The following is a 9,593-nucleotide window of genomic DNA, read 5'->3' as shown; positions in this document are numbered from 1 at the left end:
AATATAATTTTAAAATTAAATATTATAAAAAATTGGAAAATAGCTAAGTTAATATCTTAAATTAAAAATTTAATTATAAAATTAAAAAAAAATAATTAAATCTATAATATTAAAATAGTATAAAAATAAATTAATTAAATATATTTATTAGATACTCGTAGTAATAACTATAGAAATTAAAAATCCTATCTAATACTTTATTATAAAAGTAAATAGAAAAGATAAATTATTTAATTAAAAGTTCAAGATAAATAATAATTTATTTACTAAAGATAAAGATAGAATTATATATTATTAAAATCTTATATAAATTTTTTAGAAATTATAGAATATAATTATTTAAAAATACCACGACAATCCAACGCGAGGATATTTTAAAATTAAAAAAATATTAAAATAGATCGCAAGGAACTACTATTTTTTAAATATAATAAAATAAATTAAAAAATATATTAAAAAATATAAAATATATATTAAAAATAAACTAGCGAGATATAAATTATATAAATTTATATAATTATTAGATATATTTTCAAAATTTTAAAAATAAATTATAATCGATTTTGTAAAACTACTATTTAAATCAAAAAAATAGAATATAATAATAATAATAATAAATTAATTTATTAAATATATCTATTTAATACTAAGTAAATCAATACTTAATATAGTATAATTTATATATATACTATTTAACTATATTTTTATTTATTATAAAGTAATAGAAAAGGTTATATTAAATTAAGATAAGCTATTTATATTAAAATTTTAATAGTTACTTATAAATTTAATAGAAATAAATTAGAAATTAACTACGGTATACTATTTATAAAAAAATAGTTAAATAGAAAAAATAAACTAAATAATTAAATAATATTTACAATACTATATTAATTATTAATAAAATAATTAAATAAATCTATTATTAATAGTATAGTTTATATATAATAATATAGAATACTTAATAATAGAAATAATATCTTTTTATATAAATTATAGATACTATACCAAGTTAATTAAAGAATTAAAAAATAAATATTCTATTATAAAAGAAGTTAATAAAATAATTAAAAATTTAAAGAACTTATAAAATTAACTATTTCTAAATATTAAATTCTTTAACTACTACACGATAATTTACTATAATTAATAATATAAAAAGAGATCTACCTTTAAAAAAAGAGAAAAAGTATTTTTACTCCGTAGAAATATTAAAATAAAATAACTAAGTTTAAAACTTGACTATTAAAAAATTAGATTATTTAAAATTAAAAAATAAATTAATAATATTAACTATTAGCTAAAACTACTAGACTTAATAAAAAAAATATATTTAATATTTTATATTTTATTATTAAAATCTATACCAGAGAATATTAAAATTATTAAAAATATTAAACTCGATAAAGAAAAAATAGAATACAAAGTCGAAAAAATATTAAAATATAAATAAATTAATAGAAAACCGTATTATTTAATAAAATAGAAAGATTATAGTATCTTAGAAAACTTATAAAAGCCTATTAAAAATTTAATAGATTATTACTAACTAGTTCAACAGTACTATTAATAAAAAAATTAAAATTTACCTAAAAAAAAAGATTATTTATTATCTAGGTTAAACTAAAATTAAAAAATATAGTATCAAGGAAAATAGCGTTTAACTTATTAATAAAATACTCTAGTTTACAAAGATCTTTAATACTAAAAGAGTTCTTTTTATTAAGTTACTCTATAAATAAAGAATTATACTTTAATATATAATTATTACATTTTTTTAAAAAATATTATTATTTTTAAAGGCGAAGAATTTTTAATATTACTTTTTATATTTTTTTAGAAATATTTTAGCCAATTCTACTAGACCTTTTTAAATTTAGAAATAATCTTCTTTTAATTACAATAAAGATTCTTCTATTTATATTTATTATAAAATTATTTTAAATATTTTTAACTACGACAAGTATATTTTATATAATTCTTATTCTTAGAATTTATTACGCAGGATTTATTACTTTAGATATAATAATTATAAGGATTATTAATAATAGAACCGTTAACTAGAATTGTATAATATTAAAAAAATCTATTTCACTTATATATCTCGTTAAACACAGATATAATAAAAAAATATAATAGAAAGTTAAGAAAAGGACTATTTATCTAAATAAATCTATAACTTTATATTTTTAAGAATAAAAACCTAAAAAAAAAAGATAATATTATAATTATTTATTTAGTAGTTATTTAAAAAGGATTATAAATATTAATAATAGTTCTATTATATAATATTTACTTTAGTATCTACTCTAGAAAAAATATACCGAGGATATATAATACTATATACTATAATTAAATATACTTTATTTCTTATCTCTAAAAAAGTTATAATAAAAATAGATATTTAAAAATATATAAAAACACTTATTTTATATACTTAGTTTAATTTTTTATAATTAATTTATAATTATTACTATAGAGTTACTTTTAATAGTATAGCTAATTTTAATTCGTTTATACTTTTTTAACTATTAAATATATGTATTTAATAGGCCTAGTCTTTTGAACTTAAGTTTAGTATCGATAATAATCTAGTATCGACTGTATTCTTGTAACGACGGTAATCTAGTATTGATAATAGTTTAATGTCGACTGTATCTTTATAATAACGGTAGTCTAGTATCGACGGTAGTCTAGTGTCGACTATATCTCTATAACAACAGTAGTTTAGTATTAACAATAATCTAGTATTAACTATATTCCTATAACGACGGTAGTCTAGTATCGACGGTAATCTAGTGTTAACGGAAGTCCTAAAATAACTTCTGTCTTACCCAGACCACAACCTAATAACAACGGAAGTCGAAGGCCAACTTCAGATTAGTAATCCTTGGAACGTGGTCCACTAACTGGTCTCAGACTTGACGACGAAGCCCTGGGCGTAACACTTAAGCTCTTAGTTAATTCTATTTTCTATTTCTTGATTTTACTAAATTTAATATTTTATCAATATAATATTATACTATAAGAAATCACCTAAGTACACTCTGTGATGGGGGTTTACTGTATTAACATTATGTTTTCTGCCAAAGGCGGTCAACCTGCCACTTATCAGCCTTAGCACGTCATGGCAAAGAACGATAGTCAATCAACATAATCATCTTAATTATAAAGTTGTCAGCAAATATAGCTTCCTAGGACCTGTAGCACTACGAGATATACACAACAGCTGCTGCCAATAGTAGTCCATACCGTAGTGAGAAACTTCCCTAACCCTCTGTATTGGTAGGTAGTACTAGGTGCAAACGTAATAATCCCTGTTGGGAGCTGCCCCATGCAAGGCGCAAAAATAAAGGCAGAAAACAATGCTTAGACTCTCGAGAAGAAGTACAGATATGCGTATTTCTTCATCTCCTGTATATCCTCAGCCTTCACAACCTTCTCATCATTGAACATCACCCAAGATAGTTCACTCTGACCTGGTAGATTCTTCCGGACAAAGGCGACATAATGTCTATTAATGGTCAGTAAGCGGGGAAAAACTTCCCAAATCAAGACAGGCGCACATACCCAGCATGGACTGAAGAGCCCTTATGACAGACAATAGAGCGAAGCTCATACCTAGCTGGTGCATCACTATAACCGAGTGTTCCAGGGCAACCACCGGAACCGGTATTTGATTCATGACAATTGTCTTCAACATCTGCCGGTTCTTCTGGGTGGCTAAAGACCCAATCGATAGCTCTACTGATATCCCCGTCCGTGGCACCCAATGCTCGGTTGGCACGAGACTCGTCAATACCCATTTCGACCAATTGTGCTACCTTCGCTGGGTCATGCGATGCATTGGTTCCCCCTCCTGTGATCTCACTGCTAGTCAAGGGTTCATCAATATCGGGATCTTCCAGGTGAGCAAACAACCAGTTCATTGCAGCCTCGGGATCTGAGTTTCCAGTTGTATAAAGTGCCTTTTCACTCCTAGCCCTCGGGAACCCCATACTGAGAAGTTGATCCAAGGCATATTGATTAGGCAAAAAGTCCCTTTTGGAAGTGTCCATGTCCGGCAGGAGCTCTTCGCCCTCTTTTTGGCCAGAGGAAAGATATGGACTTAAATCCAAAGGCTCCTCGCTTACATCCACTGGGATGTCTAATTTGGTAGGTACCCAGTTGACCAACTCAAATCGCCGCGCATTGATGACAAGTTGCTGCGGCAGTGTTCTGAACGAAGAGCGCTTGGAAAATCCATCCTTGCTGCCACAAGAAGGGCAGATAAGATCAACTATCTCCTCAGATGTGGAGGCGTCCAGACAGTCAAAAAGGGTCACCGGTGCAAATTGACTGGTAGTAGTCGCGTCGTCTGAGAGTGCTAATCGTCGAGCAGGGACAGGGATGGAGACGTTGTCCTGCTCATCTACCTTATAGCGAACCTTCTTGCAACACACGCATTGAAGACGTTGTTCCATCGCGAACATAAAAGAATGAGTGGGGTTGCTTAAGCTGCCTGGATGCCTAGATAAGTTAATGAGCTTGAAGAGGTGCAGTAAGAATTCGAATGCATCCTGCTGTTTCATTGTCGAGAATTCCTCGTGGCCACGACCGACAAGATGCTTAAACATCGCAGGAACTAGGCCTTTCTGGTGAGGGACTTCTGGAGAGTCGGGTGCGACAATGATATCCATATCAGCTCGCGAGTAACGGCCCGAAAGGATACCATCCGCGAGTTTGCGCAGTTGCGTTTCAAGGTCCTCCGCGGGAGAGTCTGTGAGCGGCGGTTCTTCGTTCTTATGGTGGTATCTTTGTTGAAATTCTGGCAAGTCGAAAAGGCATTGAATGACGCTCGATAGATAGCAGCTATTCCCTAGATTGGCTAAACCAGTAAACCCTGGCCCGAATATGGGGCTAAGCTCATGACCATCCTCAGCTGTCATTGAGAATTCCCATTTTAGGTTGTGTTCAACCTGCATCTCCATCAAACTTTTCTCTGTTTTCTCACGCCTTGCTAGGTTAATCCCCCAATGGGCAAGGTGAACAGCTAGATCGGGGTCAGTCCTCTCTTCATTGCACTTGTAGCAGTAGATGTCAGCAGAGCCATCTGCCGTAATCGAGCCAAGTTTGACGGCGATTCCATGGGATGTTAGGTCAGCGTGTGCAAGGGCGTGGGAATTTCCACCTATGCCACCAAATTGACTACGCCCGCAGCCAAGATTGCCACATTCCAAGCAAAGCCAAAGGTTCTCTTTCAGATCACACATAGAACACTGACTCAAATCTGGACACTCAGGTAAGAATAGCGCCGAATAAGCTGGGTCTCTGGGCATTACCTTTCGACCCGATATGTCTGGAATCCTGCTGATTCAGACACAGGGTGTGTTCACATGGAATGAACTCCTGCTCCCAGGCCTTTACCTCCTCTCGTTTTGAGAATGACATCGCATTCAGGACGCCACCAATGGCTATCTCTAGTGCACCGCTCGTCTCATCAATATCGTCTTTACCGCATGAATAGCAAATAACGCGCGTGGTTGTGTCATAGCGGTCTTCATCTGTCTCGGCAGCTATCGCAAGTTTTGAGATTTTGTATGGGGGCTCATCACGCTAAACCTGGCAGTTAAAAGCTCTGTAATATAGAATGAGATAGACGAACGTTCCAGCTCACCTGAACCTTCTTTCGAGTTCGTCTGATGTTCAATGCCAAGGGGTGCCCAAGGCGTTTGAAATGAAGAGACGCATGATCTCTGTCCCCGGCGCAGCCGCCGTTAAAGCAAGTGAGGCAAACGTTTAGACCGGCTTCATCATCCTAAATATTGATTAGATACAGTACTCCGGAGCCAAAGTGATAGATAGCGTACAATGGAATCGAAACACTGTGTGCAGTCTTCTCGGTATACAGCTTGTGAGGGAGATGGGGGCTTTAGATCTGCCACATGAGAGATATTAATAAGACTATCACCATGAGCATTGTTGTTAGCAGTCAACCAACCGTGAGAATTTACATGCATGCAAGAAGTCATGTTGTAGGGATAATAATAGGGAAGAGAGTGCTGTCCCGATATAAGAGGAGTGGCTAGATTCAAGTGGCAAGACTCTGATAAGAAGTTGGACTTGATTGGAACTATCTTCGCGATTCGCAGTTAAGGGTCTGCTGTATTGGAATGGTTACTGAAGGCCATCCATGGTATGTTGTAGTGGAGCACAAGCTTACCATGAAAGTGGAAACTTCGGTGTAATACCGCGGGGCACCGCCTATACCAACAAAACACTAACTTATTGTTTTAATCCTTGCTAGTTAAGAGTGCAAGTTAGTTACTCAAAGAACATTTGATGACGAATATACTGACCTTTTTAAAGCTACGCTCAACCTCAATATTTATTGGTACTAGCAGATAGCAATATCGATAACAACAAAAATGGGAGAAAAAAAGAAAACGTAGTTTGCCACTAGGACATGGAATGTGTTATCAAGCTATTCCGGACTGGTGCATCGTTCATTCTAGTAAACTTCCTGTTGCCTCAGGCATGGGAGGGGAATAACACGAAAGTGGGGCAATAAATAAATCACTCAACGCGTCCTTAACCGCGTATCCTCGACGTGTCCAATCTACATGATCATTCATACCTTCCCATCACTGCACTTTGCACACCTAGGAGCTACTCAGATCAAAACGGATCTCGAAATTCTATCATTGCTTGTATGTGGACTTCTTTTTCTCTTTCCTAACAAAATATCATAAATTAACTATTGGCAAAATGCAAGACCTGAGTTCCTGATTACATAACTGCTGTCATGGCCTCCGACGCAGCATCGCAGATATCCGTTGGCGCTTTAAGGTACATCTATATTATGTGGTCGTTTGCTTTTTCTTATTGATTAACTCGCTTCAAGTGCAATCTTCGATGAGACGAAGCCTCAAATACGCGAGCCCATCGTCCAGTGTGTCCAGATCAAACCATTGCCGCCTCAGCAGAACAACCAAGAGCGCTACAGAGCCGTTTTTAGTGATATATCCAATTATGTCCAGACAATGCTGGCAACTCGTAAGTTCTGTTAATGGCTGAATGTCATTCCCCGCTGCAGCTGGATATGCTGCTAATGATTATATTGAGTAGCAGAAGCCAATCGATTTGTTACCAGTGGACAACTCCGGAAAGGGTGCTTCGTTAGGCTCAAATCTTTTCAGTCGAATTCGGTGAAGGGGAAAAAGTGAGGCCACGAGCTAACTTGTTGCACACGCTCTGACTGACATGGATAGGATCCTGATAATTTTGGATCTGGAGGTCTTGCAGGACTTAGGCGAGGCCGAGAAAATTGGAGAGCCCAAGCCACTTGAGAGTAAACCAGAAGAGAATGAGAAGTCCCAGCCTACTACGATATCGAGCAATGGATTCTATGGCTCCAAAATCCAAGGTGGACAACTACAAGCGCCTAACAAACCAGCACAGCCACGGCCCGCAGCGGCCTCATCACATGCCACCATTTACCCCATCGAAGCTATTTCGCCTTATTCTCACAAATGGACTATAAAGGCACGGTGCACGAGCAAATCAAATATTAGGACCTGGCATAACAGGAATGGAGATGGTAAGCTCTTCAGCGTCAACTTACTGGACGATAGCGGCGAGATCCGTGCGACTGGGTTTAATGATCAATGTGATGTGCTCTACGACATCTTCCAGGAGGGAAGCGTTTATTACATCTCTAGTCCATGCGGCGTTAAAATTGCCAAGAAACAGTTTACCAATTTGAACAATGACTATGAACTCACGTTTGAAAGAGACACGGTTGTTGAAAAGGTCAGTGCCATCACTTCGCCCAACGTTCCCTGGTCTCATTTCGCTTTAGGCAGAGGATCAAGCAGACGTTCCACAAATTAGATTCAGCTTTACAACCATCGGTGACCTGCAGTCGGTCGAGAAGGATACCACCATTGACGTGATTGGGGTTCTAAAAGAGGTTGCTGAAGTTTCTCAAATTATGTCGAAGACCACTAACAAGCCTTATAACAAACGTGAGCTTACAATAGTGGACAGCACGGGATTCTCTGTTCGCCTCACTGTCTGGGGATCAACTGCGTTAAATTTCAACGTGATCCCCGAGTCTGTAATAGCTTTCAAGGGTGTGAAAGTGTCTGACTTCGGAGGTAGAAGTTTAAGCTTGCTGAGTTCAGGTTCAATGACGGTTGATCCTGATATTGAGGAAGCCCATAAATTAAAGGGTTGGTATGATGCTCAAGGCCGGGATGAAGCCTTTACCTCGCATGCTTTAATGCCTGGTGTAGCCGCATCTACTACAAAACCTGAACAATACAAAACTATCGCGCAGGTCAAAGAGGAGCAACTGGGTATGTCAGATGAGGTCGCCTATTTCTCACTGAAGGCGACTGTCATCTACATCAAGCAAGATACCATGTGCTATCCTGCCTGTCTTTCTGAGCGTTGCAATAAAAAAGTAACAGAGCTTGATCCTGGCCAATGGCGGTGTGAACGTTGCGATATAACCCATCCACGACCAGAGTATCGCTATATAATGCTCATCAGCGTTAGCGATCATACTGGACAACTTTATCTCAGCTGCTTCGATGAAGTGGGCAGATCCATGATGGGTACTTCCGCAGACCAGCTCATGGAGATACGCCAGAACGATGAAAAAGCAGCTGGAGATATTTTTCAGGATGCGAATTGCCGAACTTGGAATTTCAGATGTCGGGCCAAGATTGACAATTTTGGTGATCAACAACGGTAAGGCCATAGGTTTCTTGGGACGCTTGAGAGAAACACTAATTCATGGAAAAACCATTAGAATTCGTTATCAGATAGTAACGGCGAAACCGGTTAACTATTCTGAGGAAGCACTGCGTCTTGCAAACATGATCGATTCATATAGTGTTTCGTGATACATGAATTGCTTGGTATAGTACTTTGTGACTGGTGGTAGTAACCCAGGTATATTTATCATTGATTACTCGCAACCAGACTGTGTCTGGGAAGTTCTATACCTTTTGCTTCCAGGAGGCGTGATCACAATCCCACGTGCTTCACTCCGGAGCTCGATACATAACAAATGCTGCTCTTTACGTTGCATAATGTCAACTTCTCTAGTATGTCGCATGTTGATTCACCTACAGCTTGTCGAGCTACGTGGCAACTATATCCTGTTTTATCTACATGAATTGGTGCGCCCGCAAGATTGTCTTTGCAGCCAGATAATTCGGGTGAGATAGTTTGGACCATACTGTAACTTCAAAATTCCACGGATAAATAATGCAGATATTGCACAATTTATAGAGGAGTAGAGCATTTGTTGACATACCGCTTCATCTATGTAATTGTATGTATATTGGCCGGTGGATTCACTGGTCAGACTCAGGTAGTCTACTTGTACATTAGAACTCAGAAAGTCATCTACCGGAACATGACGGAGTCTGCTGTGTCATATCTGTATGGATCTGGCCTGTAATCCGAAGATGCGCAGCTTCGACATGGTCGAATGGCGTGATCAAGTCCAGAGATACAATGACCTCATTGCAATAATATCACAAATATCTGGGATTTTGTTATTGGATTCTATTAGGTTAATACGTGAACTCGTTGCAAAC

The 9,593-nt window shown here is 36.3% G+C and overlaps 2 protein-coding genes across 2 annotated transcripts; one reads left to right on the top strand and one right to left on the bottom strand.

The window, feature by feature from the left end:
- Window positions 1-3,035: 3,035 nt before the first annotated feature.
- Window positions 3,036-6,438, bottom strand: BDV37DRAFT_257940 (ubiquitin-specific protease UBP14). Its single transcript, XM_032082996.1, has 7 exons — window positions 6,203-6,438; window positions 5,981-6,139; window positions 5,850-5,917; window positions 5,657-5,797; window positions 5,322-5,595; window positions 3,571-5,269; window positions 3,036-3,514 (listed from the first exon to the last, which is right to left on the bottom strand). The coding sequence occupies exons 2-7, from the start codon at window positions 6,009-6,011 to the stop codon at window positions 3,370-3,372; spliced, it is 2,358 nt and encodes a 785-aa protein (XP_031937758.1). The 5' UTR covers window positions 6,012-6,139; window positions 6,203-6,438; the 3' UTR covers window positions 3,036-3,369.
- Window positions 6,439-6,509: 71 nt separating this feature from the next.
- BDV37DRAFT_257930 (replication factor A subunit protein RFA1) lies at window positions 6,510-9,593 on the top strand. Its single transcript, XM_032082995.1, has 7 exons — window positions 6,510-6,689; window positions 6,755-6,828; window positions 6,884-7,035; window positions 7,111-7,201; window positions 7,251-7,791; window positions 7,841-8,736; window positions 8,798-9,593. The coding sequence occupies exons 2-7, from the start codon at window positions 6,785-6,787 to the stop codon at window positions 8,889-8,891; spliced, it is 1,818 nt and encodes a 605-aa protein (XP_031937757.1). The 5' UTR covers window positions 6,510-6,689; window positions 6,755-6,784; the 3' UTR covers window positions 8,892-9,593.

The sequence above is a fragment of the Aspergillus pseudonomiae genome (genome assembly GCF_009193645.1).
Source record: "Aspergillus pseudonomiae strain CBS 119388 unplaced genomic scaffold BDV37scaffold_79, whole genome shotgun sequence".
NCBI lineage: Eukaryota > Fungi > Ascomycota > Eurotiomycetes > Eurotiales > Aspergillaceae > Aspergillus > Aspergillus pseudonomiae.
The sequence above is the reverse complement of the archived record's forward strand: the minus strand, read 5'-3'. Positions and strand labels throughout refer to the sequence as shown.

Excerpts from the sequence above, each read along its gene's own strand:
- BDV37DRAFT_257930 (XM_032082995.1), top strand. The coding sequence starts at position 6,785 with ATGGCCTCCGACGCAGCATCGCAGATATCCGTTGGCGCTTTAAG. Across the intron at positions 6,829-6,883 it reads ATATCCGTTGGCGCTTTAAG|TGCAATCTTCGATGAGACGA; the intron begins GTACATCTATAT and ends ACTCGCTTCAAG. Across the intron at positions 7,202-7,250 it reads AATTCGGTGAAGGGGAAAAA|GATCCTGATAATTTTGGATC; the intron begins GTGAGGCCACGA and ends TGACATGGATAG.
- BDV37DRAFT_257940 (XM_032082996.1), bottom strand. The coding sequence starts at position 6,011 with ATGACTTCTTGCATGCATGTAAATTCTCACG. Across the intron at positions 5,918-5,980 it reads CATGCATGTAAATTCTCACG|ATCTAAAGCCCCCATCTCCC; the intron begins GTTGGTTGACTG and ends CTCATGTGGCAG. Across the intron at positions 5,270-5,321 it reads CAGACATATCGGGTCGAAAG|ATTTGAGTCAGTGTTCTATG; the intron begins GTAATGCCCAGA and ends CTGAGTGTCCAG.